This window comes from Psammomys obesus, unplaced genomic scaffold (assembly GCF_907164565.1).
Source record: "Psammomys obesus unplaced genomic scaffold, mPsaObe1.curated_primary_1811, whole genome shotgun sequence".
NCBI classification, from domain to species: Eukaryota; Metazoa; Chordata; class Mammalia; order Rodentia; family Muridae; genus Psammomys; species Psammomys obesus.
Genome location: NW_026587216.1, coordinates 29,208,983 through 29,236,036, shown reverse-complemented (window position 1 = coordinate 29,236,036; position 27,054 = coordinate 29,208,983). Strand labels below are relative to the sequence as shown.

The following is a 27,054-nucleotide window of genomic DNA, read 5'->3' as shown; positions in this document are numbered from 1 at the left end:
ATCTATCTATCTATCTATCTATCTATCTATCTATCTATCTATCTATCTATGATCTATCTATCTAATCTATCTATCTTCTACTATGTTCTGGGGATTGCACTCATGTCTTCATGTATGTAGAGCGAGCACTTTACTGACTTAGCATTAATCCAAAGAGCTAAATGTTGGAACTGTTAGAAGAAAATACTTAAAGACACAGGCATGAACTTTCTAAAAAGAACTGCAAAAGTTCAGGCAGGAATCCTAAGAAATGACAAATGATACTACATAAACCTAAAAGGCTTGTGCATGGTAAAAAAAACAATAAGCCAAGGGACGGACAGCCTACAATTTGGGGAAAAAAATCTTTGTCAACTATACATCTCATAGGGAATTAATATATAGAATTTATTTTTAAAAACTCAAAAAAAATTAACACACACACACACACACACATACACACACACACACACAAATCTTCCAATCAACAAACACATAAAGAAATTAAGAAGAAACACAGGATCAGCAAGATGGTCCAGCAGGTAAAAATGTCTTGTTGCATAAAGCTCACTACCAGTTTGATCACTGGTCCACAATGGAAGAAGAGAGCTTTTCCTGAAAATTATCTTCTGACTTCCACTTGCACACCATGGCAGGTATGTGCCCACACACAGACACATACATAACACGCACAGAATAAATAAAATTTAGATGAAATACAAATGACTAATACATAAATAAACACGTGTTTAACTTAGTTAGCTATCATGTAAACACAAAACTACAATGAGATTACACTTCAGCAGTAAGAATGACTAACACCAAGATATCAATGGACAACAAAGATTCATGAGGAAGCAGATGGAAAAAGAATACTTATTCACAGTTGTGGGAATGTAAGTTAGTCTACTCACTACAAAAACTCAGTATGGAGGAAATCTAAAACAACAACAACAAAAATAGAAGTAAGATATAATCCTATAATACAATTCTGGGTAGATACCTGAAGGAACTGAAGTAAGCACACCACAGAAAGAATTATACATACGTATACATTTGCTAAGGTACTAGCTACAGCAGTCAAGATGACTATCAACAACAACAATAACAAAGAAAATGTGGAGATGAAGGGAGAAAAGTAAAATGTCAGAAACAATTTCTGAAATAGCCTTAAGGAATCACATTATTTATTTACCTAAAATTATACATCATACATATATCTGTGTGTGTGTGTGTATATATATATATATATATATATATATACATATATATTTGAATAAAAATTTCCCACCTGGCCTGACTATGTCCCCCTAAGAGCTACAGATAAACAAAACTTTCAAATTGTTGGTCAGAGAAGTCGAAGAGGCTCTCAAAACATTACTGGTCATTGCTGTTGTGCTTGGTTGCCTCCCAGAGGTTGAAGGTAAATCACTGTTGAAGACTCCATGCACTATGCATAGAACATGAGGATCCAAGCTAGATTCCTCCTGAAAGCCTTCTCTCTCAGAACAAGCTGTCATGATACCAGAAAGCACCATGCCTGCCAAGGTATGGAGGGAATCAACCAAAAGTCCTATCCCGCTCAACTCCTATCTATGAACTACAATGACCAGCATGTTTCCCTAACCCTATAAATAGAACGATGACACTCATATTTTGACTCGTAAGTAACAGCTGTCTAGTTGGACTTAAGATAGTCAGTCAGTAGGAAGAAAATCATGCTGAAAACAGACTTAAAGAATTTACGTCAATTCTACAGAGCATACTGAAACAAAGAGTTCAGTCTGAAGAAAAGATTAAACACACTCAAGAAACAAATAAACCCAGAACAGTCTACAAAAACAACATTATAATAGGCAACTAGAGAAAAGAGAAGACAGACAAATATTACATTTCTCCATAATGGAGATTCTAAATAAGAGTTTCTGTACATGAATGTGTGCATGTGTGAAAGAAATTTGCAGAAAGGAAAGGGACCAATGAAAGGGGGAACGAGGCAGGAAGGAAGGCCATGAATACGAGCAAAGTACAACTATGAGTATAAATGAGTGTGTGTACAAGTGCATATGAAATGGCCTAATGAAACTCTGGATAGCAATAGAGATATTAACATAGCAAGGAGAGATTTCATGGGGCCTCACCCACAGATAAAGAACTACAGGCAACTAAGAATGCTCAAAGTGGAAGAAATAATTCTCCCAGGACTGAGCGCTCTAAATGGTTATCCAATACTACCAAGTGGTCAGGCCTGAAATCATATACATATAACCAACACTACGTGGACATTCAGGCATGTATGCATGTATGTATGGTGCATGTGAATATACGCATGCATATATCAGAAATAAAGAAAAAAGAAAAAGGAACCATCAATCTGAGAAGTTGCAAGGGGGGATAGGTATACGAGAGGGGTTTAAAGAGGAAGAGAAGGTGGGAAATGATGTAATTATATTTTAACTTAAAAAAGAAAGAAACCCATTACTTTGTATGGTAAACAAGAAAATTTAAAAAGGAATGTTTTTATAGAGCTTTTGTATGCTGTTTCACAAAATTTAGCAGGAAAATTGACTTCACAAGATCAGAGTCTGGGAGAATAGCCTGGCTGAGATAGAAAATGACTACTTAATATTAAAAAAAAAAAATTAAATTAAAATTCCTAGCAAGAATGAAATGTGTACCTAAACTTGAAACAGAAACCTAAAAGGAGCAACACTAAATATTGGAATTTTCAAATTTTACATTTTTGTCACATGATTACAACATCAGATGTAAATAAAACAGTGTAAAACTGAAGATTCTCTGTTCATCAACTGCACATGATACATCGTGCAAAATTAACTCAGAGGAAACCACAGGCTGGGCATCTTACAGATCTGCTTAGACTAGACTTCAATGAAGAAGAACTAAATACAGAGCCATTTAATTTTTAGATCCCAGAGAATAAAGAATAAAAAAAAAAAAAAAAAAAATAGAGAAACTGGGGGCAGAGTTGATACATTTGTGGCCGAGGGACATTCTGTGACTTTTTTTTTTTTTTTTCAAACCCAACACTTACAAATCAATCCCTTGTTCTATTATTTCTTTTTGCTGTTTTAGGACCTCAAATTGTTCTGGATTATCAGTGCCAGACATCTGTGTACTATAGCTGCCAATTCCTGATGATGATGTAGATTCTAAGGAGTTTAAACTTCCATATCTGTTTATAGTCTCAGGGTGTTTGATTTCACTTATTTCTTGTTCTGAGGGTTTTTCCTGACCTGCAAGAAGAAATGTCAACACAGAAGATTATAGTAGTCCCTTTATATTGCTAGGCTAACTAAACTAGAAAACTTAAGTGTAAGTTGAAAATAAGTTTAATACTTACAAAGACTTAAACACAGCATAAGACTACATTAATGGCATCTTTAAATATATTCCAACATATCACTGACTTAAAATAATGGAGAATTAAACTCAAAACGTTATCTTACCAAGGGTAGTTTGAGAGTTGGGATTCACATATTGGTCCTTACTCCATTCAACCATACACTTCAAAATTGAAACTAAACATTCTAACCCTTTTTTCCGCAGGCTCAATTCCTAGAAGAGTTCATAAATAGAATAATAATAATAATAAAAAGATCTTTTAAGAAAATACATGTTTCATCCTTGGAAAAATTTTAAATTAAAAAAAAAATTAAGCTCTTACCTGAACATTACTCATACCAAGTTCTTGGCTGCCCCTTCCTTGGGCAATTTTTGACAGGTCATTTACTAGTCTTTCAAATATGTTTGCTGCATTTAAGTCACAGTCATAATTTACATAAATATCCACCACACTCTGAGCATCTGTGATAATACAGTAATCTTAGAATATGATCATCTAGAATATGAGCACATTTCATTGCAGAGAATAATAAAGATTAATTCCAAGTACCTGCACAAATCCTTGTCAGTGTCTGAATAACCATCCACTTATGGTCAAATGAGCTTGTAGAAGTTTCCAAAATGTATAGGAAAATTTCTTTAAAGAACACCTGTGGCCAGAAGAAAACATCCGTTTAAAGTACTATTTAACAAAAGGTGCATTACCCTTCAAATGTCTCAAAGCTCTAGAGCAGAGATGAGGACCTAGGCTCCTTTGGAGTACAACTTTGATTTCTATCTCTGAACACCAGATTTGTTATCACAGAGTTTTGACAAATGAAATATGCAATGATATGAAGTTCTTCTGTGTAATAATTTCTTAAACATGACTATAAAGTTACTAAACTATTTCTTATCCACCAGTTATCATTTTGGATGCTCTAGTACAGAGCAGTCCTAAGTGCTTTAGATTCCAATGTAATTGCTATTCTAAAATATATCTAGTTTTCACATGCTGTTATATTTTTAATTAAGTCATAAAAATAAAATATTACTCAAAATATTATCTCTCACTATTCTTTATGCTGAATACTATGAAGTACAATTAATTTAATGAAGAAATTTTCAATCAGAAAACTAAAGAATATTAAAATTCAAATCATTTTGGGAACGTAACTGTGACCTAAGGCCAGCTAAAATCAAACACAGCAGCATGATTATTATGTTTTGGAACTCCAGAAACAATAACATTTAAAATAAAAGTGACATCTTTCTCTCTCAAGAATTAGATAGCCCCTTAACATGTTCTTATTTTGCAGAACTCAAAATAATTATTGCTTTCTTATGTATTTTCTGTGGACAGTAAGCACTACAAAGATATGAATCACAGCTTTCTCCATAAGACTGTGCACACAACACATGTCTTATATGCAAGCATTCAACAAATATCCACGGCCACTGCTACAGTTCCCAAACACTGTATCGTATCTTCCCAGAATGCAGTAACAAGTACACAGGGATACATGAGGCAAATACAACTTTTCATCTTAAAAAAATAAAATTGTTCAGTTTCAATTATATCATTTGATATATTCCTTCCAATGACATCATCGCCTTTTCAAACTTAGGTTTTGATACATCAGGATAAGAAAACAAGTGTTAAAAGAAGAATCAATGAAACATAGGGATATAGGTATATTTTCCAATACGACTTAAAGGTCTAAGAACCTGAAGAGGATCCTGTAGGCATAGGTACTTCGGTAGGGCTATAGTAAACTATGAATTGAAAAGCAAGCATTCTTTCCTTCAGTTTCTAAGTACTATTGTTTAAATGTACATATGATTAAGATAAACATTTATATATAAATTGTTTGCTCACAACTGCTTAAGGACAAAAATCCATCTTTCTAGATGTTGACAGTGTTGTGAAAGTTTGAAATACTGATTTATAAAATACAAAACACAGATTTGTAGAAGTAGGAAAAACCAGTCACTATCTACAGTTTACACAATTGAACAAACTATTACTGGAATACCCTATGTCTAAAAAAGGTCTTTTAAGAAAGTCACACCTTTAAATTTCCTGAACAGCTACAGGGCAAAAATGTATAATAAAAAAATGTATACTAATAGCTCTAACATAAGCATACTATCTTCATATAAATGTTCTTTGAAAGTTACATATAAACTTTTAAAAATACATAATGCCTCAGGAAAAAAAAATAATATTACAAAAACTTTGAACAGTCTGATAAATGAAATCTTTATATACAATGATCCTAATTTTATTTTGCACATTTGAGTTTTCATGTATTTGGTAATATCTTCCAAGTAGAATACACAACTTATCTTGAATTTGAGTAAGTTTAGTAGTTTCAAAAACATATCTATACTTACATCATTTTTCCTTGTTACTGCCTTTTAAGAGATAATAGGAAATTTTACAAAATGATCTTAAAAATTTTTTTAATGGGCATGGTGGCACATGCCTTTAATCTCAGCACTCAAGTAGTGAATCAGGTAGATCTCTGAGTCTGAAGCCTGCCTGGTCTCCACAGAGATTTCCAGGCCAGCAAAGCTACATCGAGAGACCATGTCTCAAAACAAAAATATAAAGTAAAAACAAAATATAAATAAATGAGAATATAGTAACAATTCTTATAACCAAACCTAGCATTTATGAGGCAACAGGAAATTTCTAAAGTATATTTCCTTTAAATTTGTTGTTGTAAAATAAAATAGCAACCAAAACTTAATTTTATGTTAGTTCTGTAAGAATTTATATGTCACATGGCTCAACCTATCAGACCCTACAACCTATGAGCATTCAAAATTTCCCCAAATTATCTAATCTTAAACAAGGTATCTCATCATCAAATGGTTATTCCAGTAGTAATTCTAATACTTTGCTTGAAGCTCCATTGTATTTGCAGTTTCTGAAGACAGTGAGGAAAAATTATTTAAATTAATAACTAACCTAAATGCCTAGGATTATTTCACAGATATATTACAAACAAATACAGATAATTTGTGCCAATTTCAAATTTTTGACTGAAAATTTAAAGTCCTTACTGTTGCATTCCCATAATATTTAATGCATGGAGATAACATCTAGGACCCCTGCACAGATGTAGCTCATGGCAGTTCAGTGTCTAAGTGGGTTACATAGTAATAGGAACAGGGACTGTCTCTGACATGAACTGATCGGCCGGCTCTTTAATTCCCTGAGAGGGAAGTAGCATTACCAGGCCACAGAAGAAGACAATACAGCCACTCCTGATAAGACCTAATTGACTAGGATCAGAAGGAAGGAAAAGAAGACCTCCCCTATCCGTGGACTTGGAGAGGGGCATTGTGCAGAGGTGGGGAGGAAGGGAGGGATTGGGGGAGGAGGAGAGAGGGAACCACAGGGGGGATACAAAGTGAATAAAGTGTAATTAATAAAGAATTTTTTTAAAAAAAGAAAGAAAATATAGAAGAGTAATTTATAAACATAATGCAATTATTTTAACCATGTCAAGGATAGGGAAAAGGAATCTCATTGAGCTAATGAAAAATACAATATGCATCAGCTGGGGAAATGGCTTAGTTGGTAAAGGCCACTTTCAGATCCCGAGCACCAAGGTCCTGAGGCTTACTGGCCACTCATCTAGCTGAACTTCTAAGCTCCAGGTTCAGTGAGGAAACTTGTCTCAACAGCTAAGGAGGACAACCAACATCAACCTCTGGCCACCACAGGCACAGCACATGCACACACACACACATTTTAAACACTGTGTATCACATCAAACATAATGTGAGGGTGAAACTGACCAACTCAAAAATGGCATTTCTAAAATTTACGACAATCAAAACAGTATTTTAAAGACTTGGGAAAAGCACCTACCGAGTCATGAAAACACAAAATGTTCCTCCTAAATACTGAATTTTCTCAAGATGAAGGCAAAAATCTAACTAAAGAACTGATACGACAGCATAATGAATGCAGACATAGTTGAAATAATCTCTAATTTAGCTTTAAGTCTCTAAAAATATCTGAGAACCAAGAGTGTTGTTCTACTTTCAACATCTTGGAAGAAGACCTTGGGAATAAGATGCATACAAATATACATTCTGGGAAAAAATGCGCAAAGTAAAATTAACTTTTTCGCATGTTACTAAGTAACTTGAAACTACATCTTTCAATCACCCCTATAAAGTCCTTTAAAGCTCAGTACTGCATCGCACTGTTCTTTTAAGATAGCCAAATTCAGGCAGGAAAGATGGCTCAATGGGTAAGAGGACCTACATGAGCAAGCATGGGGAGCTAAGTTCAAATCCCAATACCACATACAAAGCTGGGCTTGGTTGTATACACCTATAACCTCAGCATCTGGGGCTGGAGATAGGTGGATTCCTAAAGCAGACTGACCAGCCAACCTGGCTGAAAATGGAGTTTCTGGTCTCGTAAGATACTCTGTCTCAAGGACATAAGCTGAGTGTGACAGATGAAGACACCTGACATACTGCTACAAATTCCACATGGGTGTGAACAACATTTGTATACATACAAAACACCCCCCCCCACACACACACACAATCACATGCAGAGACAGAATACAGGCCAAATTATTAGGACATTGCATATATAAAGTGATAAACCTATTGTGAAAATCAGATTGCTTTCAACTAGTACAAATTTCCTGAACAAAACGGTTGTTCCTTCATTTTGCACTCTTACTCTGTTAACCAATACCTAGTACTTCATAAATACTTGCTAGCTAAATGAATGAATAAACAAAATGAAGCATATAACACATACACATTATGGGAGGTGTTCATGTGTTGCTAATGTAACACGAAAACAAAAGAAATAGCCAGTAGTAACCTTAAATTTTAATGTCTAAATGTAGAACATACCTCAATTTGCATCTTCAGATGTGTCTTGAAGTTTGACAGCAAAGTAAGAAATATGGAAAGAGAAAGCTCAAAAACCTCTGGGACAGATGAGACTCCGTTTTTTGAGAGTGCAACACACAGATACTGCTTGATAGCATTAATAAACATCTCATTTGTTCTGAAAACAGGTCCTGCATTCTGCAGAATGGACAGAAGTAACTGCAATGAAAGAATCTTGGACCGTAACTCGTGAGACCTGAGAGGTGAAACACAAAGCACAGCATATGGACAAAGTCACCATTGTGTGAGAACAGCCTGACCACAGCCATGGCTGCACACCGCAGACTCGAACTTAATTCCACATGCCTTCTTTTTTTAATTTCGTCTATCTTTTTGAGATTATAGCTACCTTATTTCTCATTTCCCTTTCCTCACTCCAAACCTTTCCCATGTCCCTCTCCTTGCTCTATTTTTTAAAATTAAGTATTATATACATATATGCATACCATATGCTTCTTAAATGGGTAAAAATTACAAGTATTTTAAACATGAGCCTACCACTCCCCTAGAAAAGATAAAAATAACTTGTGAATGTATGCCTTGTTCCTTTCTTTCAAGACTATACTCACTGTTTTTTTCTGAAGCATGGTAGTAACGCTGCAACTGTACTTCTTAGAGATCATCATGAACGTAGTATATCTGCTAGGCTTAGTATGTAATGGTTCCAATGTAAAGTTTTTCTAGTTACGCTAATCAGAATTCCTAAACAGCAATAAAAATAATTTTGTTGCACTAGATTATAGATTATTTCAAGCATACTGTCCCAATAAATATTTGAAATTCTTGTTACTCTTCTGAAATAAACATAGAGACTTTTAGAACTTTAAAAAGTATCTCTACATATGTAAACACTTATTCTAAACACTTCTCTAATTAAAATTTAGAAAAATTTTGGCTGAAATTTTTGCTTTTTCTAATCAAGGTTCTGTGTTATACTTCTGTTTATTATCTAACATTTGAATTATTTTCACACAAGTACTTTTTTTTCTCCTAATGAAAACTATCCCTGGGGTTCAGAAGACAGACATTCAAAACTGGAGGCAGTATTTCAAAGGGAGAGCATTAAATGCCATAGGAATTATTTTTCAAACTTATTCCAGATACTGTATTCAGTCACATTCACATTCATTGCTCTTGATTTCTACCTTAAAATGTTTAGACTTGTGTCAAGTAATTCACTGATCTCAATCTAGCAAGGAATACTTAATTTATCACAACTATACTACCTTCTTTGATATAAAACTGAAGACAATGGTACCAGAACCTTTTATTAAAGTCATGTTTCTAATACCCAAAAATGCTGTTTTAAATGATAAACAATGAGAGGAAGTAGCCACTGTAAAGTCCTCATGTTGGGCTTTTTGAGGCCTATATACAACTACCACTTTCAAGTCCTTTTTGCTCAATTCATATAGTAATTAGATCCCGCAGGCTGCCATTTTCTAATATATGAGTTTTGTTATAAACATGCCTTAACTTTCTACTCTTATCATTAAACAAAATGCCCTTTAGACATTATTTGCGCAAAAGATCAACTTGTTCTTGTTTTCAAGTATTTATTATGTACCTGTTATATATAAGACATTAACAAAAGAAGGATCAAATGACTGTCTTATTTGATAAACATTTTTTGAGACATGTTTCTCACTATATAGTACAGGCTGGCCTTGAACATACGGTAATCCTCTTGCCTCAGCCTCTAGGAGATGGGATGACAAGAGTATACCCCCCATGCCTGGCTAAATTATACTTCTGATAAGCAACCAAGCTGGAAATTTCATGTCTGAAATTTTCATGAGGTAGTTTCAAATTTCTATTGAAGCTGGAAACTCTCCATAGGTCATGACAAGGTAGGCTCTGTACCAACTGAGCTTCCTCAGAAGATTTACTTTATTTGTCTATGGGCGCCTGTGCCTGTGTGTGGTTTCATGTGCATCACATGCATGCAGGTGCCCTCAGTAGCCAGAAGAGGGCATTAGGTCCCCTTGACCTGGAGTTGTATTTGATTGTGAGCTGCCTGCGGCCACTGCTGGGAACCCAATCTGAACCTTCTGTAACTCACTAGCTCCAAACTGTTAAAGTAGATCGTCATCAATTCAGAATGAAATGACAAAATTCTCAAATTTTATTGACAAAGTTGTTTTTCCATAAGGAACTGCATTAAAAAAAAATACATTCTTATTTAGTATATAAGTTCTAACCTTAATTCTACTTCTATAAAGTTTCTATTTTCAAAATACTGAAGAAGCAATAACTTATTTTTCTGACTCTTAATATTTGGGCCTAATAACCTTTAAAAACTTTGCATCTATACCTAAAAGATGCTTCTTCCTAAAGCAGAACAATGTGACAAAATAAAATTATAGAAAATTCTGGGTGTGGTAGTGCACGCATTTAATCCCAGAACTTGGAAGGCAGAGGCAGGTGGATCTCTCTGAGTTCGAGGTAAGCCTGGTCTACAAAGAGAAATGTTTCTGCAGAACATTACAAAGTTTTCAAAGCTTTCGTTCTATATGTATCAGTGTATTTCATACATACACATGTTATTTTTGTGTATGCATAGATTCATGGGTGAGCGTGAACAAACTACGTTTGTGTCAGCATGCCTGTATACATACAAGGCTCACAGGACAGCCTTGGGTGTTGGTTCTCACCTTCCACCTTATTTGTGACAGGATCTCTTTACTGTTTGCTGCTATGTGTACAGCAAGGTTCATGTGGGTTCTAGATCTGAACTCAGGTCTTCACACTTGGGTAGCAAGTGCTTTACTCAGCAAACTCAGCTCTCCAGTTTTTGTAGTAACCATCTCTAGACGTTAGTTGCATTAGAAATTCAAACACTCCAAAGACTTTTTAAATTGAAGTAGTAATGCTTACATTTCCCCCTATTTAAAAATATATTATATATTTTTCTTCAAGTCATTTCGTCTCCAAACATCTTTTTTTTTTTTTTTTCCCCAGAAATTCTCCTAAAACTGCCATGTGCAATATATCCTGCTACAACAATAAAGAACAGGCATTTTAATCACTCCAAGGCTTAACTGCAAGCAGAAATAACTACACTGGAACCATATAAATACATATAAACATTATAATACACAAAATATGGCACTTTCCTAGGTGCTGAATTTTGTTTTCGATTGCTGGGATAAAACATTAACCAAAAGCAACATGGGGAAAAAGCATTTATTTGGCCTCCATTTCCATGTAGAAATCTGTCATCAAGGGAAGCCAGAGCAGGAAAATCCAGGCAGGACCCTGGAGGCAGGGACTAAAGCAGAGCCATGGAGAAATGCTGCTCCTTGGCTTCTTCCTCATGGCTTGCTCAGCCTGCTTTCTTCTAGAATCCAGGACCCATTAGTTGGCAGCACTCAACAGTAGCCTGGGCCTCCCCAAATCTATCATCAACCAAGAAAATGCCCTACAGTGTTGCCCATAGCTCAATCTAATGGAGACAATTCCTTAACTGAAACTCCCTCTTCCCAGATTGCTCCAACTTGTGTCAAACAAAACAAACAAACAAACAAACAAAAAAAGCATCAAAGTACTTAGCACAAGTGGAGAGATACTTTAATAGTTCCAAAGTTACTCAGAATGTGGAAATATAAAATCACTGATTTATTCACTTAATAATGTATATTAACACCTATTACATATTCACTATTCTATATTCCTGCAGATCCTTTTTTAAAGACTGCAGGGCATATATTCTAAAACTTTGGGACCATACTATTTTTGGTATGTATTTCTTAAAGCAAAATATCCCCTCCATGAAATTTTTTAAAATCCACAGGACAGAGCATGGCAGTGCACGCTTTAATCCCAGCACCTGAATGTGAGTTCAAGGCCAGCCTGGTCTACAGAAGAGTTCCAGGACAGCCAGAACTACAGAAAGACTCTATCTCAAACAAACAAACAAACAAACACTAACAACAAAAAAGACACTCAAAAAAAGAATCCACAGGACAAGAAGAACAAATGAAAATACAACACTATATCTACAGTAAGTTGTAAGCAAAATAGTAACGACTTACTTTGGATCTGGTGGTCCATCTGACAGTGGTTTCATTGACAGCTTACACAATGACCTGAATACTAGAAAGGCATCCTTTTGTAAAATGTGGGAAAACTTAGCACCAGGTGAAGGTCCTGAAGAATTTCCAGATTCCTAAACAATAAACCATGAAAATAAAGACATATCCCAACATAAATCATTTAGCCTTCTAGTATGTTATCCACTTGACTCTGATGTGGGATTCTCCCCATCTGGTACAAGAAGAACCTCAAGTAGAATCTGCCACACTGATCATTGATATGCTACTCTCATATCCAACACTAAATTAACACTTTCAAAATATATTATTTAAGATATTCCTTCTTTGGCATCAGGTATACTACTAGAATTTATCCAGCTCACAGTTTTAATCGACTCTGGTGGAGTGTGGAGTAATCTTTAAAGTCATTTACTGGACAAGGTTAACCTAACCAGGAAATTCTCTAGAATCCCCCATCTGCAAACATAAAGACTAGAAACATGTAAAACAGAGAAGCAGGAGGAAGTCCTGCCACTTCTATCCATAGTGATTTCTTTGTAGCTCTGAGCAGAGACTCAGATAAAATGCCCTACATTCTTATGTTTTTCCCTGTCCTATGATACTGTAATTTTACCATAATTTGTGAAAAAAATGTTCCTCTTTCCACAAAGAGGTGAGAGGTTATGAATACACAGGAAACACAACTTACAGTTGGAAGGTAGCTATTAATAATTTTAAGAGAATAAACTGCTCTAAGTTACAGCAATAAGAATGAAAGAAATCCACTCAAAACCCAACCTTTTATTTCCTAAAGATGAAATCGGCCAAAAGCATCGACTGGGAAGATTTGCTCAAGGCACTGGCAGACCATCCATTTCTTCCCCTCTACCTCACCCCATACATACCTGAGTATCATTAGAAGAGACAGACAATCTGTCGTCAGGTAACGATGGTGTGTATGCAACAGAAATCGGCGTTCCCGGGATTCCATTTGCTTGAATGTTCTCACTGTCACTACCATCCTCTGTAGTTCCAATGTTGCCATCTGTACTTGCACTTACAGCAGTCCTTTCTCCCATGTCTAGAACGGTAAGAACAGACACTCAAGTGTATCTGACTAAATCAAAGTGTACTTATAAAAACACAGAGGATCTAAAATGAAGCACTGGCAGAAAAGCAAAGTGAAATATATAGATAGAAAAAGTATTAATTAGTCAATCCAGATTAAGATGCTCATAATACCGCTCTTTGAAATTTTCTCTAGATTTGAGCCTTTTTAAAGTAAAATGTTGCAGAACAATAAAAGAACTACTTCCTAGTCTAGAATACCTGTATTAGGTATTAGCAAAGCTTTTTTTTTTTTTCTATTTGTTTGTTTTGGTAAAACATGAGACAGTGCATATCTCAGGGTTTATAAGTCATACAGTCTCTATTGTAACCATGGAAGGCAATGTGGCTGTGTTACAGTGATACTGTACTTATAAAAACAGATGGGACTAGAAATGTACCTCAACACTAGGACACTGGCCTAGCATGCTCCAGAACCCAATTCTGCCCTCAGCACTCTACAAATAAGTAAGAATTGGCACACAGCTTCTAACGCACGAACCCCTGGCCTGTAATACTCTATTCTAAAGAACATATGGGTACACAACACTTTTATTTTCTCTTTAACTACAAGGTTTTAAATGTTTTAGCCTTTAGTTAATCTCCCTAATTCCACAGGGTCTTTCTTTAGTGTCTACATTTTACCTCTAGATAACATTAGGACTTCAACTATCAATTTGAATAGACTGATGCGTGTCTATGACTAGGATCTGACAGGGCTGTGTGTTCAGTGCTGAGTCCTCAGCTGGTGAGGCTACTTTGGAAGGCACTTTACTTTGGAGGAAGTAGGGTATGTCTGTAAAGGCTGTCATGTCCATGTCTCCCAACCCCAGCTGCAGCCTGCTTTCTTCCCCTTATACAGTGAGCCACTCTGTCCCATAACATATTCCCCAGCAGAATGTTTTGTCTCCTCACAGCCTGGTAGCAACAAAGCCAAGTAAACATACCCTGGAATTGTGAGCCAAAATAATTTTTTCCTATTAATTTATTTCTTCCAGATATTTGTATTTATGGCAAAAGGTCTAAGACAGAACTTGAGTGCTAAGAAGTGACAGTTGCTACTATTGTTTTACTAGCAATATAAGTCAAAGCTTTGGGGCAAGTTTTTAAGAACCTGGGCAAGTTTGGGAAGTGTGCTAAGAAAGCCTATTATAATGGTTCTCAACCATCCTAATGTTGCAACCCTTTAATACTAACCATCAAATTTGTTGATACTTTAGAACTGTAATTTTGTTACTGTTATGAATTATAATGTAAATATGCAGGCTATCTGATATGAGACTCCCAATGGAGGTCACAGGTTGAAAACTACTGGCCTAGGATTTTGTAAGCACGCTGTAGTGGCTAATTTCAGTAGGAGCTCAGAAAACCAAAATACTGATAAAGGAGCACCTAATGAAGACTGAATTTGTGTGGTATCAGGAATTCACCTAGAAGCCAGTCTTGCGACACTGTGGCAAAAACACTTGTCTATATTTTGTCTATGTCCTGAAGCTTTGTAGGATGTAGAATTTACAGGGACAGACTAACATGGTGGAGCTAATTTCAAGGCAGCCCAGCAATCAAGCTGTGGCATAGTGACTACTGGCTATTTTTTAGTCAGGCTGTTGTGAGACTTGGAAGGGGGAAAAGGCATAAGGGTTTGAAAACTCGCAGTCTGGCCAAAACATAAGTACAGGCAAAGCCACAAAGGGCAGTGGCTAGCTTTGGATTTGGGGGCCATTACCACATTCCCTGGATGCCTCATGTGCAGCCACATGATTTACTGTTTGTCCTCATGTGCTGCACCTTTTCTCTGCTCTCATCCTCCCTTTGAAATGGGAAAGTTATACAGCTTGCTGTGTGATTTTTAAGGGACTCACTGTTAGGAATTTGCTTCAGGGTGAAGACTTTTAAACAATGCCATAACTTTTACTACTCTGGGATTTTACAACATGAAATGTCATTGAACCTTTGGAGGCAAGGAGCAGAATGTTACACCTGAACATGAAATGTCCCTCACAGGCTCATGTGTTGAGCCCTGGTCCTCAGCTTGTGGTACTATTTTTGGAAGTGCGTTAGTCAGCTGGAACTGGTTGGAGAAAGTAGTCACTGGGAGATGTGTTCCTCACTCCCTCTTTACTTCCTACCTGCCAGGAGGTAAGCTGTTTTGCTCCACCACCATGCTTCCTGCCACGAGTTTCTGCCTTACTCCAGCCTGGGAGCAACAGAACCAAGTGACCCTGAACTCAAATCTTTCAAAACGTGAGCTGAAGCACACCTTTCCCCCTTCAGGTTACGTCCTCAATACCCATCACAGTGACATAAGGCTTACTAACACAACACACCAGCAGCACTTGCTCTCTGTTAGGACGAAGTCCTGATTTCTGCTGCATGCCTCATGTACATGACATACGGAGAGAAAACACGGAGGTCAAATTCAGTGTGTCAAAAGTGTTAGTGCTTCCCCCAAGTAACTTCTGCACTATCACTTAATTCTATCACTAAAATATAATATCTAACGTATAGAGTTTTACCACTGGAAGGCTACCGATGAAGAAAAGAGGTAACATCTTAGAAAAACATACTTTTGTGTTGTCCTTTGCATATTTTTGGTATCTTACATTTTAGTAGTGTTTCTATTCAGAGCTGATCAACGTGACTCACTGAGTCCTAACACTTGTACAAGCAGTTTGCACTATGGTGAACCAACTTTTCTTTGGAGAGCCTGAAATTTTAGTACATATTAGACAGAAAGATACGATGTGACAAAACCCTGGGTCCTAAAGTCCCAAATACATATTAAACATTTTGCTAATATTAAAAAATTTGATAGTGGAGGAACTATGAATATCATACATAGCTTCAAGTCTACTGAAAGCATACTCCTTAGTTTCTTCTAGACTCTACCTTATCTATCTCATCTATCTCTTGCTTTAATGTTATTATTCTGTACCTTTGGCTGTAATAAAACCTATCAATGAGGACAACCCTATGTTGAGTCTTGTGAGTCTTCTCAGTCAATCTCCACACTGCAGAATAGCCCTAGACTGTGACATACTTTCTCTTCTTCAGCTACTTAAATGGCTATAAAGTCTGTTATCTTGCTTAGCATTTTCTCGATCTCCACTCGTACTGTAATTAGACCAGACTACTGTGCCAGTTTCTCACAGGGCTTCTTTTTTTCAGACTTGGTTTCTTAAAGTATAGATCTTCTCATCAAAATTCTCAGTTCTAAAATTTTCAGTGCTGATTTATGACATCACAGGTATTATACCAAATCACCACTCTTAAATCTAGTCATCTCTTTATCCTAGCCAGACTCAATGCTGCCTCAGTTATCATATTCACTGCTGTGACTCATATGGCATATATCTGAATAACCCTTCTTATAGTTAGCAGTAACCTCAAAGAGTAAGTCAAGTCCCAGATATGCTAAGGAAAGGCTACTTTAAAAGGAAAAAAAGAAGTGGCAAAGTACTTTAAATGAAAAACATAAAATTTCTAGAATGAAAGAAAGCCATGTGCTGAAGTTACAGTAACTGAAGAAAAATGTTCCTCTTGGTTTGCTGATATACTCAGACACCAACATTCTGCAACACATAAGAAGGTATTACACCTATGCATCTGTGCACAGGAAAAGGGGTAAAAACAGGATTTGGTGTTATCTGGTGGTTGAAAGTATCCACTAGATCTTAGAAAGCATCCAGTATGGGTGGGGGAGGGGCATACTGCATTTGTCAGACATACACAGACATATAAACATTAATTTGAGAATTTACAATTTTTCTCCTTTGGTTCTACATTATAGGGTTTCCATGGTCAGAGGAAATCCTATAAAACAGAATAAACTAATTTCAAATGAAGCATACTACCTCCAACGATGATGTTCACCATTTCTTCTACAATGCTTTGAACAATATCATGTGGCTTTTCCTCACAGTCTCCATCATACAACATATCATTTTTAGATAATGCTTTGAAAGAGAAAATTCAAGACATTATTTTAACTGTCTAAGAAACCTCTAACAAACATGTATAATAAAACACTTTTTGAAAAAAATCAAATGTCTGTAAAAATTTTGGAGCAAAATCTTATTAAATTTTCAGAATTCATAACTGAGCTAAAACTTGAATATTTTTCAAATTCAAACCCTTGTTCAAACAAGGTTCTATTTGATCAGCTATTAAACTACTATTCAACTTAATGAGATTTCATAAATTATTCCTATAAAGAACCAAACTTCTAATAGTATTCTAAATAAAACATGTTTAATGTCATGTGCACATTAACATGTACTTTGTACATACTTGTCTATACTAAATCTCATCCAACATCAAACTAAAATAACTAAACCTTACTTTGATATAATTATTAATGTTGCATTTATTACAGAAAATACATAAAGAGACAGAGATTGAGTTACTTGCGACACCATTAGTGTTTTGTTCACTTTTTTTTTCACAAAAAAATCTACATTTCCAATGTAAAGCTGAAGTCATGCTAATTATTTTTCTTTTTCAATAAATAAAAGCAGACTGTAGAACTTCTGAGCACTAAAGGGAACACTGGAATCTGGCAGCTTGAACAGATGACTACAGACAAAAACAGGGCCACAGCTGGGGCTTTTGAAATGCTGCAAGTATCTCAATGCGGTTCAATTACCACTCTAGGATGCTTTATATCTGCTGGCTACAGTAATGTCTCCAGTACTCCCCATGCAGACTACAATTAGACTACGAAAGGATTAGGACTTAATGCTGTTTTCTCAAAGTCTGTCCTCCCTATAATTGCACTATTTTTAAGCTACTACCTGTCTTGTTCTACAAAATAGTGTCACAATGGGAAATTAAGCAAGTATGTTCAATCTGTACACCTATATCATAAGCAAGAAACAATAGCTTTTAGATTCCTCTGTGGAATAAAAACTTAAATGTCTTGGTGGGTATTTTTTTCTATCATTTCTTTTGTTTTGTTTTTAAATTCTTTATTAATTACACTTTATTCACTTTGTATCCCCCCTGTGGTTCCCTCCCTCCTCCTCCCCCAATCTCTCCCTTCCTCCACCCTCTGCATGTATGCCCCTCCTCAAGTCCACTGATAGGGGAGGTCTTCTTCTTCTTCCTTCTGATCCTAGTCAATTAGGTCTCATCAGGAGTGGCTGCAGTATCTTCTTCTGTGGCCTGGTAATGCTGCTTCCCCCTCAGGGGGAGTTAATTAAAGAGCAGGCCGATCAGTTCATGTCAGAAACAGTCCCTGTTCCTATTAAAATGGAACCCACTTGGATACTGAACTGCCATGGGCTACATCTGTGCAGGGGTCTTAGGTTATCTCCATGCATAGTCCTTGGTTGGAGTATCAGTCTCAGGAAAGACCCCTGTGCTCAGATTTTTTTGATTCTGTTGCTCTCCTTGTAGAGTTCCTTTTTCTAAGCTTTCATTTCTGTGCTATAGTTGACCAGAACACTTTCAGTCTGAAAACTATAATTTCAATGTGAGTAAATATACAAAGCCACTATCTAAAAGTATCTACAAAATAATGAATTAAAATTTTCAAGTAATTAATATTCATAACACACAAGAACTGCCTAGAGAAGGTAGCTATATGTACAACTTCACACAGCTAATAAAGTTGTGCTCCAGAACATGCACTCGGAACTGGAGGTTTATTTCTATGAAATGTGAGAAAAATGACTTCATTGTCAAAATAATCCCAATGCCTTACTGATAATCCTAAAATCTATAAGACATCTACAGTGTTGTCTTTACACATAGGATGTATTCCTTTGTCATAGCCCATGTTATTTCTGTTGGAAAAAAAAATTTCCCCTATTTTTTAGCTAGTCATTTTTTATCCACTACAATTCAACTAAAGCATCGTTTCCTTCTCTATGAAGGTATTTCCCTAATTTTCCTCAGCCTAACTAGCTAAGCAAGCCACTTGTAAGAAAACATGCACTATACCTATTCATGCCCAGCTGACCCTTTAGGTAGGCTGAAACATACTTAAAAGTAAACACACTAAAAGCAATAGCTATATCTATCATCTTAACCCCAAATTTTAACACTCAGAACATAAAACACAGAATGTTCAACATGTTTGCTGAATGTATAAATAAGTGAAGGAACAAATAAAATCCCACTTTTGTCAGAGATCAGCCCTTTGAATCAACTCTTTTAAACATTCAGTGAAAACAGGAGCAATTTTGGCAAAAGCAGTTTAGACAAAGCACATGGAATCACTGGTTGGTAGCTTACCTAGTATGAATGGTTGGTTTGCCCTAAGTAGTCTTTTGAAATAAAGTAAAAAGAAAACTGGAAAGATAGTTCAGTTAGTTAGTAAAGCGCTTGCCATGAAAGCATGAGGACCCAAGATTAATAACTCAGAACTCATAAAAAGGCTGGCATTGTCACCAGGGAGGCAGAGGCAGGAAGATCGTTGTGCGTTCAAGGCCAGTCTGATCTATATAGTGCATTCCTGGCCAGCCAAGGCTACATAGTAAAATGCTGCCTCAAAAGAAAACCACCAGTTGGGTGTCAAAGGCAAGTGCTGCTCTCAGTCTTAACCAGAGAAGACCCTCTTTGCAGGAACACATGGCTATCCCAGGTGCTGAGAGTAAGTGGAGGTTAAGTGCTGGACCATAAAGAAGACACTTATAACACCCCCTGTAAAGATCAAGAAGACTGCAGAAAAGGGAATGGAACCAATGTAAGTGCTGGAACACAAAAAGAGCTACAGAATGCTACCTTACTTCTAGGCATGATATAGCCATTCCAATCATGGACTCAAAGCAACTGCACTTTCCTATATGCAAATAGCACAGGAACAGGACTATTGACAGCCAACCAGATGCGGGAAGGGCTCAAGAGATGTCCTTCCCCCAGATCTGACTGAACTAGTGATCACTGATAGATTCTGGAAACTGGGAGTCACTGCCATGTTTAGTACTCACTGGTGAGCCAAGTACTCTCCAATAGAGAAGCATACACTCAGTCACACAGATGGCCATGGTCAAAGCACACTGTCACAAAACAAAAGTATGACTATGAAAGGGCCTCCACAGAGCAGAGGGCAGAGGCTGGAGTAGTCAGAATGCATTGTACACATGCACACTAGGTGTGGGGGTGCACACTTATAACATCAGGGTTTTGGGGGTGAGGGAGTGACAACAGGCAGATCTTTGTGGGGTGGGGATCCTCTGGCCAGACAGCCTGGCCTCACTGCTGAGGCTCCAAGCCAGTCAGAGTCCCTATTTCAAAAATAAAATGGGCAGCACTCAAGGAATGATGCTTGAAGTTGGTTGAGTTTTTGCTTCCACATATATTTTGTAGAGGGCACATATATTTATGCTGACACATATATTTATACTGAGTTCTAGAAAACCTTGACTTTAAAAAAGTCAAAGTGAAATAAAAACAGATTTTAGATGAAGTCTAACTAAACCCTATTTATCTACATCAGAGAGCAACACGGTTTCTATCATTTTTCAAGTTAGGCTAAGGGACAAAAAAAGTAAACGACTCAAACTTCCTGGCAGGCTCAAAGAATAGACAAAAAATTATTTCATGTGTTTATTTCTATTGAAAAATATATGCAAAATTAATTGGTAGACAATGTAACTTCTCTTATATAGGAACTTTCTTGGAAAATGTATAATAGGACTAGGGAGATAGCTCACTGGGTAAAGTTCTTGCTGTATAAGCATGAAGACCTGAGTTCAAATCCCCAGAACCCATAAAATGCCACTAGTCTGTAATCTGTCCTCCAACAGTGAGATGAAAGGTGAAGACAGGAAATTCCCTGAAGTTCCCAGGTCAGCTAGTCTGTCTTAAGCAATGGGGGAAGGAAAAGACGGACATCCAAAATGTGTCTTCTGACCTTCCACATATGCACTGTGGCACACTTGCACTCACCCTTACGAACTCATCATGTAAACACACACACACACACACACACACACACACACACACACACACACACAGAGAGACACAGATTAAAAACATTAAAAGAGAGAACTTTAACCTTGCTGACTACTGCTGATATAAAAACATTTTTAAATGAACTTTTTTTGTATGTTACTTGGTTAATCAAAATTGTTTTTATATTTATTTTTGTTACTTTTTTCTGAAATAGGTTCTTGCTGTATAATCCAGGCCAGCTTCAAAGACATGATCTTCTTGGCTCTGCCTTCCAAGTATTGGAATTACAGACATGATTCTTTATCTTTTGTTTTGTTTTTTGTTTTTCAAGACAGGGTTTCTCTGACTGTACTGGAACTTTCTTTGTAGAACTGTCTGAGCTCAAACTAACAGAAATCTACCTACCTTTGCCTCCCAAGTGCTGGGATTAAAGGCATGCGCCACCATAATTGGCTAACACAGCACTTTCTGAACTAATAATGATGTTAGCTTCAACAATATACTAAAAGCCCTTAGTGAATGGATCCTTTGTTTGCTATAAAACTAATGTGAAAAAGAAAACTAAAGTACCTATGTAATTTTGTAATAGGCATTTATGATTCTTTTTAGAAAAGTGTCTCTCTTCCCAAGGAAGTCCATATATCACACTGTTTGTCAGAGGCTAATGAAGGTGCATCATCAAGAGATACTGTGCAAGTTGAAGCGAGTTAGCTCTACCACTGATAGAAAAGATCACAATTGTCACAAACTATCTGCTAACATTAAGTCATGGTTCCACATTTCAACACTCATCCCAGTTCTTCCCTTAACATGCACACGCCCACAGCCCCATCTCAAGATTACTTTCAGCTGCAGTTGCCTGATCAGCTTCTGTCTGTTCATTTTCTGCACTTGAAACATCAGATCCGTTTTCAGGCTCTGTATCATCTTGCAGACTTTTATCCATATCGTGTGTTTGGGGATCAAGGTCCCCTTCATGTTCTTGAGATATGTGATCAACAGTCTGAGGTGGCAAATATCTAAGATGAGGTGACTCGGGCTCATGATGGCTCACTGGAGACTGTAAGAGATGCTGCTGCTGCCGGTGCCTTTCTCTTTCCATTTGTTTGGCTTCCTGTAACTGGAAAAGAAACAGTATTACTCCTTAGATGTCTGGAAATTGGTGCATAAGAACAGAGAGGAAGTCTTCACTAAAATATATTTATTTGCCTATATTTAGTGTTCATATTTTACTATTTTTATTTATATGTTTGTGTCTGCAAAAGAAAATGCCACATGTGTGGTAGTGCTCATGAAGGCCAGAAGAGGGTGTTGGATTACAAGCCGATTGAGCAGAGCACTGGGAACTAAACTGGATGGATCCTCTGGAATAGCAGCCCATGCTTAAAATGCTAAGGCTACTGGGCCATCTCTCCAGACCTTGTATTTGCTGTGTGATGTTGTAAAATGAACTATCTAAACAAAATGAAAACAATTTTAATGCTGCCAAGTAGTAACTGGATTGTTGCCAATAATATATTTACCTAAAAACAAATAAAAATTCCACAAAAAAGAAAATACAACACACACTTATTCATATTCATTCTCCCTCTCACCCTCTCACCCTTTTGTCTATATGACTAGAAATTAAATCTAAAAACATACACAAGAAATGTCTCTATGGGGTGGAGACTAGGAAATGATCAAATGGGAAACAAAGAGTATGAACTTTTCAGTATATACCCTTTCCTAACATGTTCTGAAATTATCATATAAAACACCTTTTAATTTAAGCAGTGTATTAAACCCATATTTAGTAAGTAAAATTGTCATGAGGTTTTACATCATTTTGTCCAGTCACGTAGTAGGCATAAAAGTAATTATAACTATCAATGTTTGACTTTTATTTTAGAAGATCTGTCTTTTTGTGTAAATAATACCATCTAATGTATTGGCTCACTTAACGAAAACATCAAGCAGAATCCTAGTATTTTTTAGAGTTCTATTGCTTCTCATATATTTCTTTCAGTCTTCATGAGCTGATATGAAGGATTATCTCAGGATTAATTTCCACAAAGGTAAATGTTTTACAGTATCAAATAATATTACATAATCTCCAGAAATATTTCAAATTATATAGAATTCTATACTTATAAAAATAAAATTGAATTAAGTGATTCTAATGTCTAAAAAAGTATAAGAACCTTATAGTTAAGAGTCTAAAATTCTTATTTTACAAAGACTACTGGATACATAATTAGAATAAAAACAAACATCTGAGACCAGTATGTGGTTTGCTAGTATCAGAGGGCTCTGAGGACATCCCCTTTCAACTCAGTGCACATGTGCCACCAATTCAATCAATAAATCAGGGTGCTCTCAACTCTAATGAAAGAAGTCTCCTTTTGCAGTGGGAAGTGGTTAACGTAGAGACTCCTAACTCACTGGAGAGCTAACAGTAAGTGATGGCTGAATGCTCGCCCTAAATGAAACAGCTACATCAACCTCTCCTGCCTAGGGGCCAGGGAATTGGGAGAGGAAAGAATGTGAGAGTCAGAGGGTGGGGTAGAGTGCTATGAAATGCATCTTTTAGACACATGTTGTGGCCATTGTACAGTAGCTGTGGTTACCTGCAAAACATGTGCAAGGCAAATCAGCCAGTATTCTAGTGTAGATGGAGGAGCTCATGAGCTCTGCACCTCAGTGAGAAACTATTGGCAATGAATGGCTGCTAGGAAAGAGAGAATACATTTTCTTCAGGGATGTGACCACTGGTAGGTTTCCCATGCTCCAGTGGATGTCCCCATGCCCATGTGACTGTGGATAATACTAACTGGACTCAGTTTTTAAAAGGGGGGAGGTAGAGGAGATGAACCAGGCAGTGGCAATGGGAAATGGGAGGAAAATGATTTTTTTTTTGGGGGGGTAGGAATGTGGATATGACTAAGATGCATTGTATGTGTATAAAATTTAAAGAACAAATAATACCGAAATGAAAATAAAAGCCATATTTCAGACTGTTTAGAGGAAGTTATAAGTAAATCAAGGGGGAAGGCTAAAATGAACTCTATGATGGTGAACTGGAATTGGAAATGTTAGTACATATATGACTTTAAATATATACATAAGAGGTTCATACAAGTGTAGAGGTTACTGAAGGAGGAGAGACTGAAATATAGGCATATTTTCTAGCTATATTTGCTCAGAGGCCTGAAGCCATAACTCAAAGACAATAAATACACTAGGTAGCTTGGTGAATTCCAGGTTTGGGTTTCTAAATAAATATCCTTGCCTAACTGAAGGAGCTAAGCTCCTTGGTGAAATAGTTGATTTCAATTTCAAAGCTGAAAAGGGTAAAATTAAAAATGAATACAATAACAACAAGTGACTGAGTGTTCAATACAGATGGGACATCCATTATTATAGCCATCCTGGAGCTCAGGGAACATCATGGAAATGGAGCAGAGAGAGGCATAGAATGGCAAGGAGTGCTGTGAAATGCTGTCCTCTGAACACAGCACGGCTGGCACACAAATACACCAGCGGCAGCAGTGGTTAGCTCCCGCAAGAACAAGCCAGGTACAGATTCCAGAATGGGATGGGCAGGAATGTCTGAGGTATCACCGCCCACGCCCCAGGGCACAATTGCTGACCACTGACAGCTCTAACTAAACTCATTCTGTTAAATCATTAGAAAAGAACAGAAAGTTGGGAGAAAGATATAATGGGAGGGGCTGAGAGGAATTCAAGAGGGAAAAGATAGATGTTATCAAGACATAGTGTATATTTATAAAAAACTTCAAAGAGAATTTTTTTAATGAGCACAAAACATCTTAAGATTCCAGAAAAGTATGGAGGTATTTACAACAGAATGGGATCTTGTCAAATGGGCAAAAAGACCCCAAGCTGAAATAACATAGGCAATAAAATGATAATTATATTATACATAAAATAGAATAAAGACCCAGGAGTAGTTTGACTTAAAAAACGGAATAAATAGGTACATTGAAAAAAGAGGACACTAGCTAATAGAGAAGGAAGGAGAGAAACAGAAAAATAACACCAAGGAAACAATTATTCCCAAGATCTACTACAAAAAGATACTAAAATGGAGTCTTAGGGAAAAATAAAGTAGTGGATAGTCTCAAAATACTTCCCAAGATATCTACTTAATACAAAAGAAACTTCATACTGGAAGAACCTGACAGACATATACATATTTAAACAAAACTTTTTTTAAAAATTAATTTATTATATACACAATGTTCTGCCTGTACGCCAGAAGGGGGCACCAGATCTCATTATAGATGGCTGTGAGCCACCATGTGGTTACTGGGAATTGAACTCAGAACCTTTGGAAGAGCAGCCAGTGCTCTTAACTTCTGAGCCATTATCTCCAGGGCCTTTCCATGACCCCCAACCCCATATATTGTTTTTAAAGCTTTACTCATATGTAATTGGGTGTTTTGTGTATATATGTCTGTGCAACATAAGCAAGGAGGCCAGAAGAAGGTATAGGATCCCCTGAAATTAGAGTAGTAAATAGTTGTGAGCAACATACAGGTGCGAGGAATTGAACACTGATCCTCTGAAACAACTAAACTGTCTCTCCAGCTCCTGACAATTATATTCTTAACCAAGTGATCAAGGTTGATACCACCAGCAAAAAAGGTATCATCATTATCTTCTTGATGTGATGTATGTGAAAGAAAACAGTTATAGCAAAAAAATGCATAACCTCACTCTAATCATGAGAAAAATGAAACAAAGCAGGATCATGGTAAATAAGAAAAGGCTGAGGCACTATATCAGAATGGAGAAAACAAAAGCCTGGCAACTGAATATAATGTGGGAATTCTAGGTCAGATATTAAAATAGAAACCAGATATTGTTGGCGAGATTGATGAAATCCAAATACGGTTCTATACCACAGTGAGTTCTGCTCTCGATGGCTATGTTATGGTTATACTGTTAATATGGGAAGCAGTGTTAGACTGAAAGATGGCACAGTGGGCACAGCGCTTGCTATAAAAGCATGTGGATCTAAGTTTAGGTCCTCAGAACTAACATAAAAGTAAGGTGCAGTGATGTGTCTGTAACTCTAGTGCTGGGAGAGTAAAGACAAACAGATTCTGAGGCTCACCCTACCTTAAATAAAAAAAAGGTAGCAATGATAAAGGAAGACTCAGGATGTCAATGTCTAACCTCTACACATACACATGTTGGGAGCCTAACAGCAAACACCACACATACATACATACATACATACATACATACATACATACATACATACATACATACATACATACATACAAAATTTAAAACAAAACAAAAAAAACAGAAGGCCAATGGTGAAAGAGAAATTATCTCTCAAATATTTTTTCAATCTTTCTGCAAAATAAAAGATTTTGAATTATGAAGACTTAAACAATAAAATGTACCCAAACAAATATAAAGCCAAGTTATGCCTGTATCTCTCAATCTCTTTCCAACCAACCTGAAATAGTTTTAAGAATAAGAAACATTCTAGGCCCCTGCACATATGTGGCCAATGGCAGCCTGGCCTTCACAGGGGCACCTGGTGGGGAGAGGGGCTGTTTCTAACATGGACTCTATGGCCTCCTTTTGGATCACTTACCCCTGGCAGCACCTGCCTTGCTTATACTCAGGGGATGAGGATATGCTCAATCCTGATGTGACTTGATGTGTTGGGAAGGGTTGATATGAGGGGGGGCACTCCCCTTTTCTGGGGAAGAGGGGAGAGGGGAACGGG

At 36.7% G+C, this 27,054-nt stretch overlaps 1 protein-coding gene across 4 annotated transcripts in view; it reads right to left on the bottom strand.

Moving 5' to 3' along the window:
• The window catches only part of Arfgef1 (ADP ribosylation factor guanine nucleotide exchange factor 1), a 95,986-nt gene that overhangs the window by 50,685 nt on the left and 18,247 nt on the right, over nt 1-27,054 (bottom strand). For 2 of the 4 annotated variants that reach the window (XM_055603177.1, XM_055603175.1), the window contains exons 6-14: nt 22,146-22,422; nt 17,258-17,359; nt 13,202-13,377; nt 12,297-12,430; nt 8,224-8,458; nt 3,896-3,995; nt 3,668-3,807; nt 3,450-3,558; nt 3,035-3,236 (exon numbers count right to left, since the gene is read on the bottom strand). In XM_055603177.1, the coding sequence (XP_055459152.1) occupies nt 3,035-3,236; nt 3,450-3,558; nt 3,668-3,807; nt 3,896-3,995; nt 8,224-8,458; nt 12,297-12,430; nt 13,202-13,377; nt 17,258-17,359; nt 22,146-22,422 (1,475 nt within the window). Of the gene's footprint in view, nt 1-3,034; nt 3,237-3,449; nt 3,559-3,667; nt 3,808-3,895; nt 3,996-8,223; nt 8,459-8,831; nt 8,880-12,296; nt 12,431-13,201; nt 13,378-17,257; nt 17,360-22,145; nt 22,423-27,054 lie in introns of those variants that run through there. The other 2 variants (XM_055603176.1, XM_055603178.1) reach the window with 2 other exon arrangements.